The sequence below is a fragment of the Hippichthys cyanospilos genome, chromosome 11 (assembly GCF_059441005.1).
Source record: "Hippichthys cyanospilos isolate Australia breed blue-spotted pipefish chromosome 11, RoL_Hcya_1.0, whole genome shotgun sequence".
NCBI classification, from domain to species: domain Eukaryota; kingdom Metazoa; phylum Chordata; class Actinopteri; order Syngnathiformes; family Syngnathidae; genus Hippichthys; species Hippichthys cyanospilos.
Genome location: NC_142379.1, coordinates 6,844,485 through 6,863,563, shown reverse-complemented (window position 1 = coordinate 6,863,563; position 19,079 = coordinate 6,844,485). Strand labels below are relative to the sequence as shown.

Here is a 19,079-nt window from a genome sequence, read left to right as displayed (position 1 = left end):
TCTGTTTAACTTGTCCTGTTTTAGGAGCAATATTGGGCCTGGTCTTCTATTGGAGACCTTGTCTTTGAGGGGGAGGGCAAAAATAAGATTTCTACTGCATGTTTAAAAAAAATAGGGCAATAAATAGACATGTTTGACCAAACATGATGAATAATTGTATAATTTCAATATTGTGGCCATAATCAAGCAGCCCTAATACATATATATATATATATATATATATATATATATATATATATATATATATATATATATATATATATATATATATATATATATATATATATAAAATGGAAGAAAGAAACCCATTAATGGAAAAAAAAGTATTTATTACACTTCACACTGCAAATGCAGCTTATAAACATTTTTGCTCATATTTTTTTTTATGTGCCCTCTTAATCATAGCCCTAGTAAATTGAAGACTCTATTAACCAGTATAGAATGAACGAGTCCAACAGCTGTATATGTGGCAAACTTGCTTGGTACTTCAATTTCTTTCCTCATCCGGGCACTCTGGTCATGTTTTGGTACTTTGTACCACCAGAACAACAAATGCAGGCTGACTGCTTTTATAACCTGGCGAGTACCCACTAAGGCTCCCACTCCGACGAGGAAGCGGGCCGTGCCAGATGCCAGCGCGTATCTTGTCAGTGTGGGTAAGGGCACTGGCAGCACTCCTTGGGGCTCAAACGTCTCCCCCAACTGTTTGTTCACCCAGTAGCCAACAGAGCAGCCCGCCCCGACTCCAAGGATGGTGGTGGTGTCCCCCCGCGTGGGGCTGTAATGATCCACTTCAGGGTATGTGTAGCTGAGGAAGAGGGGGAGCATCAACGCCACCACTGGCGACACGCTGCTGGTAAGCTGGAACTGGTCAAAGGCTTCCCAATAAGGATGAGTGAGAAACAATAGGAGGGCTGAGGTCAAAACGCCACAGATCACATCCTAAACGAGAAACAAGTCATGGTTTAATGCTTTGCGGTATTTACTCATACATCACAATTCAAAGGTTTTTATTCCACCATATAAAGAACCAGTCAAAAGATTGGAAACATCCTCTATTTTCTTGTTTTTTTTGTCACACAGAATCCAACATCTAAGGTCCCAGGTTAGTTTAAGACCTGCAAATATGAAATCAAAGGAAGCTACTTCTTTACCTATTAGTACAACTCTTGCATAGAATTCTATAATTCTTAACATTGAAAAAAAAGATTAAAAGGTACAATGTGTTAGATTTAGTTCGCTTTTCATCAAAAATGATAAATTAAATATTTATCCATTTCAAAAACTTGCAAATAAATGTGTTCTTAATGACCAACAGTATGCTTTAAAGATAATTGTAGGTCTAGTTATTAAAATATATTACATAGGGGGTAGCACCCCTCCGGAGGCTACCATGTCTGTTATAATTGCGGACAACGGTAAATGACAGCACTTCCTGCTGTCCGTGATGAAAAACACATACGCTTACACATTGTCCCTTCTAGAAAGAATAACTACAAAGAATATATATATTTTTTACATTTCTGTCTGACTTTTATCACAGTTAAATATTCATCCATGGTGTCTCAATGATTGTTTCACTAAATATCTCTGCTGCTCTGTTCAGTGTGTGTAAACATTTGGTTTAAAAAAAAAAAAAACTCCATGCAAGCGCTGTGACAATGAGAGCTGCACTGCCACCTACTGTAGTTGATGTGTTATTACATCTTAGTCTAGTAGAGCAACTTCCACCACTCCTGTCTAATGGGAACGGACCACTTGGGTGAAACCATAAATTTTACAGGGCAGCGAGAAAAGGCTTATGGGATCCAACAAGAAGCAATTTCAAAAATAATGAAGTGGTCTTGGTTGATTTTTCACGCTTTTATCTATCGAACTGACTTCTGAAGCATGAAATTTTGCATGAACCAAGATCACGCTGTGAAAGTTTGTTTTGTGTTGTTCTCAAAATGGTTGTTTCGAGAGCAAACATTTCATAGGAAAAAAATGTCACCTCATATTTTCAAAAATGTTCAATTTCACCAAGCGGTCCCATTCTATTGGCCTGTACACCATATGAGTCTTTTTTTTTACCCCTAAGAATCTTTTCAACAACACATCTGACAACTCTCCTTTATCATCCCCGATTTTGTTTACAGCCAACATTTTAGGAGAGAACAGCAGACGATTATTTGTCTTGAAAACCTTCCGGCTTGAATAAGATGCAGATGAATAATAAATTTTGCATTGAATGTTTAATGCTGCGTGCTTGAGAGTGAGCGTGAGGACGACGGCTCACCAAAACGGAGTGCATGCCGGTGTAGAGTCGACTCAGGCACACCATGGTGGACAACGTCACGGCTATCAGGAGACCCACCTCGAACTGGAACTGGCATGAAAAAAAAAAGAGCAAAACATATAAAACGGACATTACGAGCTAGACCGTGAATGTTGCATAACAGGTGACTTGCAAAGAATTCTTGAACCTTTTGCCCCTCCTCCTTTATTTGCTCCTTTGGGATCAAATCTCCAAAATCTCCATCCTGTCCAAGTGCCTTTGCTTCTCTGTCTTTTAATCATCTATCTTGCCAGCCTTTTACCTTCATCCGTAGGTTTTGTTTCTCCTGCATTTCAATAACAGTGACAAGAGAAGCCTCATGCATTCATCTCCCCCCTCCATTTTTCTTCTGCCTCTGTCTTTTCCTGTCTGGAAGCAGCTTGAAGTCTATTGACTGGTAGTTCATGAAGAGAGTTTTTTTTTGTTTTGTTTTGTTTCAATAGCCACAAAGGATGCCAGGAACAGGAGGGGGCCACTCTGTGATTGACTGTAGTGACCTTTGACCTGCTCCAGGAAGTTGCCCTGAGGCCTTAGAGTCATTTAGGACCTTCTGCAAAAGTCCACAACTCATCTGTAGCACGCTCTTTTGTTTCAATGGATTCCTGTCAATATTAAAGGCCAAATTTAAGTGGTGTGCTGTGCGTGTATGTGTTGAGCTTTTGAGAAGATTTCTGTGACCTTAAGAAAGCCCGATATGAAATTACGGTCGGCGTTAGCAGACATAAACTGATTCACAAATTACTTTCATGGCTCAAGCGCTCACAATCCAACTAAATGATTGAGTCTCCATCTCCATTTAAGCAGTTCTTCATTTAAAACTCTGACCTTAATTAAGGAACTCCATGATTGAGCCACTGAGTGTTTTATTGACGCTTTGGTGGACCTAAAGCGATGAAGAGGCATGAAGTCATGAAGACGAGGAGGCGGGAGGTTGGGATGTGAACTGACAGTCATTGACTCCCCTGAGTCCATCAGGAGACCAAACAGTAGCTTGACGGGTGTACTTGATGAAGACTGATGGCAACTGCAGGCCACGCCCCTCTCAGTCTTTTGTCCAGCCCCCTAGTTAGGACTGTTTGACAGATACCGGGGTCACTCCTCATCATCCCACTCGGCTAACCCGCGAGGAAGCTGCCACCCACTCGCCCCAATAATTTCGTTCCCTCACTTACCAATTCAGTACGGAACACAAATTTTCCAGTAGGGGCCTGTTGTCACAAAAACGCTTGCAGGTAAAAAGTCTTCTATCAAAATTGACTTTCGTTGGAACGGTGACAGTTTTGTAAACTGAAAGGGGCAAAAACTTCGAGAGTGGACAAGTTGAACACCACGCCGATTATACATGACCAAAATGCCAAACTCTGCTCAGACTCGCTCATGTTGCGTTCACATTACGTGACATACATGCCCCTACAACTTTACGTAAAGTAATGACTGCGTCAATGTAGAATAACGAGCAATCGTAGTATTTTTCAGCAAAGAGTGCCTTTACTTGCAGCTGAACAAGATCGAATATTAACAGGCTGTTAAAAAAAATGTTTTCTCCGAGGTGAAAAAAAGAAAATTGACGTTCACTCTAAATAAACATTTATTAGGTAGTGAAAGTGTGTAATATCATGGACAGCAAGAGTACATTATCCTCTTTTATGAACCTCATAGCGTAGCTAAATTTGCGCTGACCCATAATGCCTCAAGTGAGTGTGCTTCACTCATGTGCGCATTTTCATGTCTAATTCTAAAAGTTTTTTCAGTTCATATTCAATTGTAAAAACCTAAAACAAAAAATAAAGTTATATTTAATGTTATATGATATGTTTTCGTGATTCTCACCTGGATTCTGGAAGGGGCACTCAATAACAATGTGAAAGAGATTGCGGTGGCAGCCATGGCATGGGTGGAAGGTAGCCCATATTCCGCATCAACACGCATCTCCAGCTTGACCACAGGAGGGGAACTAGGACGGGGCAACTTCAGCACGTCCTTCATTACCTGCCCGATGTACATCACCAGCTACAAATGAGAAAATACAGCAAAAGTCTAGCTTGGTTTATGCTTGATACGCCGTCACGCGTTTCGCAAACTAAAATATCCAGACAGTGACCGTGACCCGGCGAGAAGCGAAAGGAAAAAGGAAACTAAATACAATCAAAGCTAAACAAGAAAACAAGGAGCACCTGGACAAGAAACAATTGGAACAGGGAGCTGCTTGGCCAACACAAGTGAAGCAGGTTGATGCGGACAGGTGGACGCAATCACACTGACGAGACACTGACACAAGGGGAACAAAACATGAACTTCAACACATGAACAGAACCCCACAAATCGGAAAAAACAAAAAGAGAACAGAAAACCAACAGAACATAACAGTTTCAGGACTAAGAGGGTTTGAGAGGGTACCTCCATCTTGGTTTTCACCTATGTATATTTAAACTGTTATTTATGATGGTTGTGTGGAGAATAATTCAATCAGATGATACTGTATTATCAATGAGTTGAAAGCAAGAAAAATACAAATAAAACGTGACTGTTAATATTCAATATTATGACCACACAATGCTGTATTTAAATACAAAAAGAATCATCATTACTCGGCATGCATTTCCACATTTTGTGCTCACGCCTCAAAACAAAGTTATTCTTTTTCAACATTTGCATTGGACAACACAACACCTACTCACAACCGGACCCATGAAACGGACAATAAACAGAAGCCAGCCGACGCTGAGCCCATTAAGCATGCCTGACCTGCTCTATTCACCGTGGCCGCATTCACGCAACGACACACACTGTGTGCACAGTCATCCTCTCCGTCCCCTCCTCTTCATTCAAACAATGCAGTGCAAGTGCGCGCATGATATGATACCCCCAGTCTGCCCCTGTACCCCCACCAGCGCAGAGCCACACATCACATTCATCTGTGTGATGCCACCATGCCAGCCTCTCACTGGCGGCTTTGTCGAAGTCACGTTAAAAGGTTGACCTAAGGACCGTCTGGTCACATTATGAGGTGACCGGAGTTCAAGACACGGGGAAGTGTGTCCATGTGTCCCGTTTGTGATCGAGGCCAGGGAGAGTTGGACTTTGATCTGTCAACATCAGGAAGAAGTGTGTGTGTGTGTGTTCCCTTGGTGTCAAAAATACTTATGGCTCCCCCTCAGGGACCAACAGCACATGATTTGAAATCCGTTTCATTGTTTAGCTCAAGTAATACCGGCAGTAAGAAATTGATGTTGTTGCATTCACTAACATTAGGGTAAATAAACCTAAAGTTGTCCCAACAATTCTGTGTGGTTGTGTTCAAGATACATTTTCTTTCTTTTATTCTTAATTCGGTTGGCAGTAAACTTCGGAGCGGAAGTGGGAATATATAAATTTTACTCGCTGTTTTTGAAGTATTGTTCACTGTCGGTCAAGCTGCTGCTTGCTGTGAAGTGAGGAACTCATTCAATCCCAAATACGTATTTTTTTACTATACATGTAGTATATTATAGTATATACTATATATACTGTAAATTTTCCAAGAGTCCGGACATTCAAGCCCATGCACGTATGTTTTTTTTTTGTTTGTTTGTTTGTCTTTTTCAAATGTTTGGTTAAAGGAGCATCGAAAAATGGCAGGTTGCTGATGTACTAAGTAACTGATTACCTAGGTAATATAGTACTAAAATAATCAATCATTTCACGTAATTATGTAATAAAGAAAACACTTACATTTGTAATCAGTGACTTTAATACTAAAGTACCTTACTACTAAAGTACAAAAAGGAATCACATAATTTTGGGATAAAAGCGCTAAAGTAACCTAAGCAATCAATTACAGTAAAGGGACAATGTGTAAAATTAGACCATTTTTAGTGAAGAATGAATAAATTAAATGATTATTTATGTAAAAAACTTGCAAATAAATGTGTTCTTGATGACCAACATTATGTTTTGAATAGATCTAGTTCTGATAATCAATCATAATAAATAATAAAGAAATCAATTATTTAGTGATCAATAGTAATCAGTTAGTTTAGTACTAAAGTACCTTACTACTAAAGTACAAAAAGGAAACACTGACTTTTGCGACTAAAGTGAACTAACCAATCAATGACCTTAAGCGCTAAAGTAATAGACTAACTTAGTGCTTAATTACCTAAAGTAATTAATTACTTTAGTTTTTAATTCATACAATACCAACAATTTTTAGGGCCGTAAAGCCAAACAAAAAGAAAAATTGGGAAAACTATTAAATACCTGGGATTGGATGTCTAGACTCTTGAAAAAACGTAAAAATACGTCTTTGGGACTGAATAGGGTAATCGGGACTTAATCGGGACTAGTACTTTTACTAAATGAAAACTTGGACCTTTCGGACCTTACCTTCCAAATTCTCATGCGTCATCCAATGTTTGTTTGTGCACACATAACAGTGATAAAATGCATGAATGCATTTGAGTTGTTGACCTGAGTTATTTTGAAATTGGGCGAGGTGGGGGCACAGAATCAGCATCACACAAAGACCCCCATGAACATTACATTAGTCCGTAAGCACAATGGTGGGTCCTTGTTAGAAGTGCACGCTGATGCACCCTCGGGGATGACAGCCCAAACGGTCCGCCCAAAGTGAGAGAAAGCGCAGGCCTGTGATGACTCCTATAAAACACTCCGCTGGTCCACAAGGAGAGGAGAACACAGAGGAAGGCTGGTAATGGCTAACTAGAGGGAGGCCAATTAGTGTTTTGCCCGCCAGATGAAGAGCGGGTTCGTGTGTGTCAAGGAGAAGAGTTCACACAGGGGACTCGTGTAGCCAGGATGGCAAAAAGAATGCTATCTCCTAGCCTTAGGGGGACAAACAAGGGGTTCAGGCACAGGGCACCCTCTAAGGGCTTGAGGCAGCTACACAAAGGGCAGAAAAACACACCGCAGCACACACTCTAGTTTCCCTCTCCAAATGTCAAAATGTCTTCTTCAAGTACCGATATGATTCCAAGTTCTCTTGTGTTGTGACATCATCTAATAGGAAAAACATCTGAGATGGGGAATGCCTTTTTTTTCTGATGGCCTCTCAGTCAGGGGCCTGATCAGTCTGGTCCCAATGGACTCTGGCCCGGGGATATATGGACATGGATGATGTCAAAGACAGGTCACCGGAGGGGGTAGGAGGATGAAAGGAGGTTGAAGGGTGAAAACGGGGAGATGGGACTGCGGAGAAGAGAGGAGGCTTTGTGGAAGTTAGGGACATCAGATTGAAGGCTGGTACGAGAACATTCTGCGGAGGTCAAACTGATATGTGCAAGGATGCGTGTCAGAAAAGTTTCGGGGCCGGTTGTCAAAACAGATACATTTTTGGATTTATTCGAGATCAAGATAAAACCTACCTACGAGAATCAGTGAAGAACTTTCCACCACCGAACTTCACTTTCAGGTTGTCAACTAAACAGAGCAAGAGAAAATGAGACAAATGACACCAGACTTGCTCGGTTGCTTCATCATCTGTGATGATCTTCAACCTCGGCCTTGGACTCCACAAAAGCAGAAGAAAGTAAGATATTTGAAGGCCAAAGTCAAAGTTGTTCGAAATTATCTCATGTGTAGAGGCATTGTCCACTGAACGTTTGTCACTGGGCTGGAAGATCAGCCAGTGAGCATTGTGGGACAACTCATGGCTGCTTCACAAGAACAGCGCACCTGTTCTTAATTCTCTTAGCATCTATAAGTTACTGTCACTGCAATGCCAAAGAGGAATCACCACTGACCCTACCAGGCTGTGAGATATTTTGCGTTTCTTCTCCAAGCTACAGTAATCTACTTTAGCTGAACCCTTTTCTAGGCATGGAAGACAACAAGTCGCAGAAGATCCAAGAAGAATCCTTCCAGGAGTGTGAAAATGTCCAAGAGCTTTTCCAACACACTAACCAGCAACAACATTATGACCACATGCACACTCCAATATTGTCCGATAAAATAACTATCAAATATTATCGCTGTACAAATATAAACATTTTCAATTGTACTGAAACTGTGAAAGAGGGAATAATTTAACAATATTTTCACAAATGTGGTATTAGATTGCTGTGATGTGGTATTGTATTGCATTTTGAGTTGAGGAAAAAAATTGACCAAGTTGGGTTTTACACATTAAAAATTGATCCACTGAACATATCTCCCTCCGTGCTCGGTCAGGACCATGCTTACGTTACCGTTTTCTTCACAGACCTTTCTTGCAGTAAACAGTGTTGCAACGGCGGCTAAAGAGGAACATCACAACCAAATAATCGTTAGTGTTTCTTGAACTTAAATGTTAACCGCAAGGGTGCTAACGCTAATCTCAATTGCAAGCATAAGCAAATGTTGTCATTACACTCTATAGTAGATTGGTTTTAGGTGTTAAAAATGTCACCGATAGGTGGCAGTCAATCACTCAACAGGCCTCAACTGCTCATCAAGAAGAAGACGAGGAAGGAAGTGACCTTATATTAAATAGCAGACATCTTCACTCGAAAGTTTAATCATGAAATCTGTGATTGACTTTCAGACACTATTACATGTGTGATGTGCACATAACTTTATGAATGTCTGAATAAAATAATTGTTAGTGTTGTTTTTATCTTAAATGGTAACCGCAAGGTTGCTAATGCTAAACACAATTGCTAACCAGTTAGCATAAGCAAATGTTGGTGGTGTGTAAAAATTCAATGTAAAGAAGATTATATTGTGTAGTTAGTAGTTTTGTTTAGTTAAAATGTGGGGCAATTACTCAATTATTCAATGGAATAATCAATAGGATGATGGATTTTAACAATGATAGTGACGGCCATAATTGCATTATAATAAAAACTGTTCCTATTGGGATTTACACATGTAACTCTCAGGAACATGTACAGTACCAGCCAACCTTTGGAAAAACATTCTAATTCAGTGTTTTTCCATTGTACAATTGTAAATGAATACTTAAGTCATCAGCAAAATAAAGAAATATTGGTGGATTTGTTTCGTTAAACAAAAAATGTTAACCAAAAGAGAATATTTTTATAATTTAGATTCTTCCAAGCAGGCACGTCGAGACCAGTTGATGGCTTTCCACATCTCAATCAGCTTCAAGATGTGAAAGATTATTATGGAATAACTTTCAGTTCATATCTGTGCATTATCAAGTCAATATCTTGAATTAATGTGATTTAGGCCATTGAATTTGAAGGTGTCTCCAAACGTTTGACTGCTACTGTACTTTGATATAAATTTCGACTTACAGTCCACATGTTAACGAGGCGCCGACAGAGGAAGGGGTCCAGGTACCAATGTATACATGGCAAACAGGTGATATAAAAGACCTCGTGACCAAGGCCGGCCGAGACTAGAAAAAGGAAGTGAAGCAGCCAGTTCCTCACTTCATACTCAGGTGCGCTGCAGCCCTGTTAGACAACAAACAAGCAATGATGAACATGACAATAAGTCAATCAACAACTTTAAGGTTTGCATCCCATCTAGTATTTGTATTAAATATAATATAATATAATATAATATAATATAATATAATATAATATAATATAATATAATATAATATAATATAATATAATATAATATAATATAATATAATAATTGAAAAATAAATCATATTAAAACAACCGCTGGGGAATTGCGGAGGTATTAAAAGAACTTGGACTCCTTGAGTGGAACTACTTATATTGCTAAAAAAAAAAAAACCTGCACAATAGAAATTGGCTGTTATTATCAATGAGTAACTTGCAATTGCAGTGGATAGTCACAGTGGAATTGGGGCACTGAGTAATTATGTAGTTGGTGTGGGAGACTCGTGCCAAGGGCACGGGTGTGTAACTTTAGATATGCCAAAAAATAGACAACTGAGAAAGTGAAAAATAATTTCATGCTTTCTCCCAATAATTTGTCCTCAGTCTTTGCATGTTTTTATCAATTCAAGCATTGAAGGTACTTTTAAAATCAGGAAAATGACATTATAGGGTCAATAAACTTCAACACGTATACTAATTTAACAGTAAACTACTATAAACTCAATGCACAAAATGATTGATAGCTTTATGCAAAAAAAGTTTCCATCTTTTATTAACCTACATCTGGCTTGCACATATTATAACAAACATGGATTTAAAAGATTACTGAAAGATCATTTTTGTCAAGCTGAGGCTGTCTAGTATAAAATCATAAAACTGGAAATGCACCATGGTAATGTTAAAATTAGATGAAAAGATTACTTTTTTTTGCCATGAATGTAAAATACTGGGATTATGTTAATGTATATACAATTATATACAATTAAGCACTTGACTATTTATGAAGAGTTTTTCAAATACACTTGGGAAGTTCTGTGAATGAAAACTAGGTCATGAACAGTGAGTCATAGTTGTTTTTATTGTGATATTTTTGTAAGGTGTTTTTAGTGTGTCTGTTTGACAGCAGCGGAAATGAACTCTAATAAAGTTCACGATGGGCCTAAAAATGTACGTAAATGTAGTGAGAAGATAGAAAAATCACATTACATGGAGATGTTGCTCTGACAATGTTGTCAACGGAGTAGCAAGAAAATGCTAAATTAGCTAAAGGTTGTCAAGAAAACACACCTGGCTTAAACATGCTTTTTTTAGATTAGACGAATTGCATTGCATTATAAAATCGAAATTAATATGAAACATTGGCTGACATGAAATACTTGATCCTTAGTTTGACACCATCATTGCAACAAATCCACGACGTGTGGACAGAAATGCAGACAGGCAAATAAAAAAAAACTTGTCTGTGCATGTGCAGACGAGGACCTGGCTGCAAATAGAGAAAGCAAGACTAACGGGAAAAGCCAGTCAGAGTTTGATTACGGTGTCTAATCCAGATAAATATACAATATATTGGATTGTTTTCCTCGTTTGTTTCCTACACTAATATCAATTGCACGAGTTGTTGTCTATATTTGAAAAGTTTCTCTGGGTTAACGATAGTTCGGTTCTCGGAGCGCTTGGTAACAGTAATACAAAAGAGTACATACGTCTTCCTTGTATTTATGGTTGGAATTGTTGTCCCGCGTCGTTTTACGTAAACCACGTGACTTGTGAATGTGGTCGGGGCCTCCAGCGAGCGCCACTCCTCGATTGTGACGCGAGCCTTTGACAAGGTAAAGTCCGCATCGTCTTTGGAAGGCCGCCACGAGCTCCGAGTCCTGCAGGTGCACCAGGACCTCCAGTTTGCCCGGTGAACCGATCATGTGTTGCTACGTGTTCAGAGTCAATTGCAAAGCTACACGGCCGAAGCAAGCGCAGCCCCGCGTACGGGTGCGGCGGATGTAAGTCATAGGTGCGCGCGGCTGGGCGGTGCTACCAAACCGCACAGGTAATCGTGAGTGGATGGAAACGTTGGACCGACCTTCTTCAAAGGTGTTGCCTAAATAGACTCCTCCTTCGAAGCTCACACATACACACACATATACAATGTCTATATATATATATATATATATATATATATATATATATATATATATATATATATATATATATATATATATATATATATATATATATATATATATAGTCCCATTACTCAATTTAAATCTGACGTCAGACTCTATTGGTCGAAACTTAACACTCGATTGAACTTGACATTAACTTTGGGCTCATGAGATTCTATCTATACTGCTTATAAATATTTTATTAACTGTTCTTTTTTTTGGCTTTTTTTTGCTTTTTGCTTTTGAAAGAAAAAGATATTTTTTATGTTGTGTCTTGTACAATCGTAAAGAACAGAAGCGTCTGTCATTCCTGAAATAAACATGTAATCCAAAAGTTAAAAAAAAAGATAAGGTTATTGGTTGATTCAATATGTGTTACGTTTTTATGTTGTACTCATGCAAGACACGTCATCTTGGTCCTTGTATATGTCTTGCAGCATAGCAAGCACTATGCAAGTCAACTTCTTACTTTGGTCATATGATGTTCACAAGCTGAAGAATGATTGGTCGTTTCCTGAGCCTTGAGCAAATATGATTTTTTTTTTTAGTTGACACCTTTTTTAACAAAATAAAGGCATGCAAATGGGTCACTCTAACTCTAACACATTTTACTGATCATTTGCTTCATGTTCTAATTAATTTCTTCTTAATTTTGAAAGAAAACTGTACTGTCCCTACCATAGTAATCAAACACAATAAACTGGATATGCTGATACATGCAAAAGCCCTATCAAAATCTCACATACACCCCAAGATGCTCTCATGTACCCCGGTTATGCACGTTACCCCCATTTGAGAATCTCTGGTCACCTGACTTGCTCTTATGTCTTTTGTTTCCACCAGTGCTTGTCCACCTGGTCCCTTATGTCTTCCGATCAGCATCCTCAGTGTTCCTCATTGGCTCATCAGTTGCCTTGAATTTAGTTAACTGCAGGTTTCTTTCAGCTATTGTTGCTCTCACGTTACTTTTGTACTTTTGTGTTTTGTTTACTGGTGTTTCGTGGTTGATTTTCGTGAGTCAGAACTTTGTTGATTTTTGGAGGTTTCTTTTTTAGTAGCTGTGTCCGCAGCCAAGGGTTGCTGTGACATATCGGGTTTTTTTTTGTTTTAATTTGTAACTTGACTCCCCCTTTAACACAATGTGGACACATATGGACAAGGTTTTGCTGAATTAATTGCGGGAAGCTCAACATGATACCTATGAGGATTAAAATGTATTGTGGTACAGTGGATGGGACAGTGCGTACACTTACAGATTATGATCTAGACTATTGGACAGATGGCATCCGGGAAGGCGTAAACACATTTTAATTAAGGATGTGTTCTCAGAGGCCAGCTATTTTCCAATGTTATAATATGATTGCCCGAACGCCCACAGCATTTTCTTCTGCTGTGCATTTTGTATTGAAGGAAAGGAAAGTTGAATGCGTCACTTGTGCAAAAAGGGTGGATTAAAGTGAACACGTCTTTTTTTATTATTATTTCGCTAGAAGGGAACTCGCGTTGAATGTGATTGAGTGACTTGTCAGCGGGTTCGCTCAGTGCACAAACCGTGCACACTGCCACCCCCATCATGGTGGGTGGACGAGCCTACAATCAGTCTCTCGGTGCTGCATTACATCATCCTTTCCCACACGGAGTGAGGGACGAAATTAGAGCACTGTAATATTTAAGCGGCACCCCGAGCATTTAGGTCAGATGACTCCGATCAGCCGACGCCCTGCACGCTCTGCATGAAGGATGATAACGGCACAGTCTGCGGGGATGATGGCGTTTCCGTGAGCACAGCGGAGTGGAGAGGATAGCCGAGGTGGGGAGGGGAGGGGAGGGGAGGGGGGAGAGGAGGATAGACGTCAGCATCTGTCCGCCAGCTCCCTTTGTGTTCAACGGAGAATGTGAATGGCGAAAGATGACATGGCAGAGGTAGATTTAGCATCAAACGGAGCGGAACCCCCCCTGCAGCAGCCCCCCGCGTTCCCCTACGAGGAGTACGAATGCAAAATCTGCTACAATTATTTCGACCTTGACCGCCGGGCGCCAAAGATCTTGGAGTGCCTGCACACGTTCTGCGAGGAGTGCCTCAACACTCTCCATCTCCGGGAGGAGCGGCCATGGCGCATCAGCTGCCCCGTGTGTCGCCATCGGACGCCGGTGCCGGATTATCGGGTGCAGAACCTGCCCAACAACACCAAGGTGACGGAGGATTTCCCGCTCTATATCGACTCGGACCCGCTGCCCCAGGACGCCTTGCCGCCGTACCCGCCCCCGCTGCACCCGGCCCTGGTCGCTCTCCGCCGGGAGGAGGCGTCGGGGGCGTCCGGGGGCAGCCAGAGCCAAGCCACCCCGTCCACCACCGTGTCCACGGCCACCACCATATCCCAAGACTCGGTGCGCTATGACAGCTGTCAGAGCTGCAAGCGAGTGGCGTTGACCACCGGCTGCGTGTGTGTCATCTTCTCCTTCCTGTCCATGCTGGTGTTGCTCTTCTTGGGCCTGATCTTTGTGAACAGTCACGGCATCCCTCCCCTCCCGGCGGGACCCATTTGCTTATCGGTGGCCAGCATTCTGGCCATGTTCTCCGTGGTGGTCACGTGGCTCATGTGCTGGCTCAAATACAGACCGGACCACGAGACGGGTCGCTCGTCTAGCGCCGGGAACTCTCGGAGAAACGCCTGAACAGCTCTTGACTCTTCGTGCGAGCTAGTGTTGATGTACACTGATGTTCCCTTTTTGGCCCTTTATCTTTTCTAGGCTTTGAAATCGTCCTGAATGGCCTTCGAAGTATCCCAAAGGAGCAATCGGCCAGCCTGATCCCGAATCATCTTTTTCTCAACTCGGAATGACATGTCTGATTTAGTAGTTAATTTGGTCCACTGATGATAGCTTCAGCGATTTGGTGACTGAACTTGAGGTGCTACGTCCAAGCCAACGTCCCTGACTGGTTTCACCTATACATGTTTTCAAACCACTTATTGTACGATGACTTCTCGCACAAAATACGTGAGGTTTTGCTTGGATGTTATAAGCTCTTTCAGTGCAATTTTCACCTCCTCCAGCTTTAGTAATTGCTCCTGCGGGATGCCGCTGTTTCCCTTTTTTTTCTCAATGAAAACTGCACCTGCAGGGCTTCCTATATTTAGTAACTCTTAATGGGGTGCACTCAGCGACAGACTTTGATTTTTTTTTCTTTCATTGAGTTTGTCTATGTGCAGACAAGATACTGAAAAGTCAGGACCATGCTCTTTTTTTTTAATGAAACGGTGTGTCTGATTATTGTGCCTCACCTTGTTGCTAAATAAAGCAACCTTTACTACAATCGTCGACAAGATGTGCAGCACCACCACAACTAATCATCCAATGGGACCTTTAGTTGCAGTATTTAACTGCACCAACGTTTTAGAAGTTCATTTGCAACATGGTGTCGCTTCTCACTTTTTGTTAGCGACTTGATTTGATGCTTCCTGTAGTTCACTTTTCCAGTCACAACATCAGCAACGTCACAATCTAATTTACATATCCTGGGCATGTCTGTCTTGGGTTCTGCAGAGATCTGTAGTTTAAATTGTTGCAAAAACAATCAGCTGTGATGCGGCACTCAATAAAATAGATATTTGAAGATTATTGTACTTCCTTGCACATGCATGGAATATGTGGCTTGTAACCCCAAACATGTTCTGCCCCTTGGATGCTTATAGAAACTCTGGACAAAATGTGTTCTGATGTAGCTTGTAATGTAGCAAACCTCTAAAATTCCCACGAAACACCGATAAGAAGCTATGAATTTTCAAGCCTGCTAAGTCCACATCTGATTCCAAGATCAATTTCAATCCTCCTGCTTAACCTTCTCCCAATGAAGCACTTTCCCCCCTTTTTTCGATAAGTAATGGGGCACATTTTCAAATGTGATCTTACTGTATTTATTTCCGAGGACCTTGAAGCTGTTGTTGGCTTTCCTGAGAATATGTGGTTGCTGTTAATGTACCAAATGTATTTGCACAGAGAAATGCTCTCCATGTTCTGTTTTGCAAACATAAATTTCAATAATAAATCAAACCTAAAAATAGACAGTTTTGATGGCTATATTGACGTGTGTTTCCCCTCATTGTGTTTATCTGTTTACAGGTGTTGGTTAACAGAGCCTCACTCTATATTTGACTGTACAAGAGCTATACTTGACAAGACTACAATTCCTAATGTGTGTCAAATACGCCCCCTGCTGGAAGTCGTGATACAGCTTGATAAAATGTAATAGCTCTTAGGAGAACATAATTATATTGTGTTCAGTCATAATTGTGAGTGCAAGTGACATTGAAGCCACTTGTAAAAGTCTCCAGACAAAATTTTGAGGCCGTTTTTAAGTCTTGATAGACATCTAATACCAAACACTTGCCAAAGGAAAAAAAAAACGCCTCATGAATTCAAACCAGCACACATGAGCGGTACTTTCCCAATTCGTTCACACCCCTGGCGCAAACAAATAAACAAGGCACATGTCCAGTAGCACATAGCCAAGCTGTATCCATCAATTCGTTACACTACCAATGAGTTCTGTGAAATGGAGAAATAAGAGTGCCTTTGAAAAGAAGCCTCGGCCACAATGCCAGGGACGTGGAATAAATGGAAAGCGAGAGAAAATAAAAACAAACACACATTTGCAACTATCGCTAATGCGTGCCACTCAACAACTTAATTCCATGCAAATTAACTTCAGAATCACAGTTTTATTAATTGAGATATTTACTCACTGCAATAACAATACATTTTCTGTAATTACACATTCATAACGTTGTGATACTTGACAATAGCTAAAAACTTATTTTCAGCCCATTGGGCTCGTTTTGCTGTTTAAAAATTGCTACTGCATTTCCGACAGAACAGAACTCAAAAGGTGGGAAACCTTTCAACTCAAGTCAAGATGTAAAATTGATCTATTAACTCTCTATAACACAGTGCTGCGGATGGAGTGTCATTCCAATCAAAATTCATCACATTATAAAGCTGACGAAACCTTCAGAAACACCACTGAAAAATATTTAGCATCTGAAAAAAAACAGAGGCAGGGCAGCTGTGAAACATCGTTCCCCCATCTTGTCCTCGTCCCCGGGGCATCCTCCCGAACGTCATTTTCGTACATTGAAAGCAGTTGAATCAAAAAATAACCAGGACTAAAAAAGGGCTCTCCCAATACTAGGATCAATTTGACCAAAATTTATACTTTAATTTATACTTTGATTTCTAGAACACAATTTTTGACGTTGTCTTGGTCGAACCTATTCGAAAAGTGGGTTTGTTTTGCACAATATAACCCAAAGAGTTGGGGCAGACTGACCCAAGTATTGGGTTGGTCCTTTTTTGACCCTTAGTTGGGTTATTTAGATCCCAATTTAGAGTATTTTGCCCAAAAAAAGGCCCCACTATTTGAGTCAATTTAAGTATTTCTGTGTTGTTTTGTCTTTTGAACTTTTTTTTAACAACACGATCACAAAAGTTGAGCCAAATTGAGACAAAAATGCAGGTCCTTTTTTGACAGGGTTGAGGTTATTTTCTAGTCATTTTTTATTTTAGAATATACTTTACCACAGTAGGAGTTAAAGGTTTGGGAACACCATGGTCAAGTAATCAAGTGTATTCATTTTTGAATTTATGTAAGACGTGAACTGAAAGACAGTTCATAAGGCATCATCCACATCATAAAGTTGACTGAGAAAATACGAAAATGTGCAAATCTGCGAGGTGCAAAGATGCTGAAATATTTTACCTTTATTTACCAAAGCCATCAATATATATTCATAATATCCGGAATTAGATATTGATCTACACTTTAGGAAAGTTTTTGAATTTTGCACAGTGGAAAATAAAATAAAATAAAATTAACTTAAATTAAATGAATAAAATTTTAAGACTAATCTGAATCACTGAGTTGGTAAGAACTTTTGTTTTAGCGGATTATTAATCATGCGCAGCATTGAATCTTGTTTTTGTAATCCCTCAATGGTCAGAGACCATATATTGAGGGAAATATTTTAAAATGAATTAGAAATGCTGATCAAATATACACAGGCTGCCATTGTTGGACCATAACTGAAATTAATTGGACAATAATGTGCTTGTAATTGGCCTCCATGCGGAGCATGTGATGTAACTCATTTATATCTCATCAAGCCAAGATTCCGACTTTGAATTTCTCCCCCTCGCTAATGGATTGGACACGGAGATTCGATGTCGCTTTAAAAGAGCGCTCCGAAGTATGCATCATGCCGCATGGTTCCCATTTGCCCCCTCTGTGTTCTTCACTCTTAATATCCAATTTCAATAAGACCACCGACTCCCCCAAATCGTCACGTTTGTCAGCGTCGCGAATCGGGGGCTCTACCGCCTTCTTTTGGTTAGGAACAGAAACAACCGGATAAACAAATAAGATGCCATATAAAGCTTCGTTTTATGAGCTCAAAACTTTATTGGTAATACATTTTAGATCATTATCTCGTTGATCCCAAATGGAGGAGCAGTCGAACGCAAACTCATATTTCCTCTCTCTTTGAAGCCTTGTAACTTGCAAGATTCCTTATCTTGTGCCTGAAGGTATAAGGACAATCCACAGCAGGTGAAAGACCCCCGTTAGCGATGCTTATTTTGCGCCTTTTTGACAGCAAACATTTGAAGTGGATTTAAAGGGAAAAGCACCACAAGGCGCTCATGACAATCGAAGCCCCGTGCAGTCAGTGGGAAACCTATCTTTGTGTAAATTCAAGTCAATGAGCCTACTTGTTGGTGCAAGCTGAGTGGAGACATGAAAGGGCTGAGCAAGTGTGCTTTTATTTTATTTTATTTTATTTTATTTTATTTTATTTTATTTTATTTTATTTTATTTTATTTTATTTTATTTTATTTTATTTTATTTTATTTTATTTTATTTTATTTTATTTGTAACCCAAAGTGACGTTTACATAAGTTATAAGCCTGACAAAAAATGGTATTTATGATTCCCAAATGATGAGCATTAAGTTCGACCATGTGACTGGCATAATCCAATTAATATGAATCCGTTTTGTGCTTTTTAACAAATCCGGCAGGAAAAATACAAGGAGCAAAAGTCGATTCTTTTATAGCTCAGCAAGTAAATATACGTGCGTTGACCACGTGTGAACTCTTGTCTTTTTTGAGGATGCGACCGTTGTGATTACTTGACATTATGGGATGCATGGACACTTCCATGGACAGACTGTCTTTACAACCTCCCTGGCGTCGTATCCTGCTGTGGAGCACGTCCCCCCTTTCAGCTTCTTCTCGGCTGCTTGGAGCGGC

General features: G+C 40.1%; 2 protein-coding genes across 2 annotated transcripts; one reads left to right on the top strand and one right to left on the bottom strand.

The window, feature by feature from the left end:
- Positions 1–340: 340 nt before the first annotated feature.
- Positions 341–11,611, bottom strand: sgpp2 (sphingosine-1-phosphate phosphatase 2). Its single transcript, XM_088427887.1, has 5 exons — positions 11,319–11,611; positions 9,553–9,714; positions 4,148–4,327; positions 2,279–2,368; positions 341–942 (listed from the first exon to the last, which is right to left on the bottom strand). Exons 1-5 carry the CDS (start codon positions 11,532–11,534, stop codon positions 400–402), a joined length of 1,191 nt encoding a protein of 396 aa, XP_088284013.1. The 5' UTR covers positions 11,535–11,611; the 3' UTR covers positions 341–399.
- A 1,744-nt stretch (positions 11,612–13,355) lies between these two features.
- On the top strand, positions 13,356–15,837 carry rnf228 (ring finger protein 228). The gene has a single exon (XM_088426815.1). The coding sequence runs from the start codon at positions 13,674–13,676 to the stop codon at positions 14,448–14,450; it is 777 nt and encodes a 258-aa protein (XP_088282941.1). The 5' UTR covers positions 13,356–13,673; the 3' UTR covers positions 14,451–15,837.
- The last annotated feature ends 3,242 nt before the right edge of the window (positions 15,838–19,079 follow it).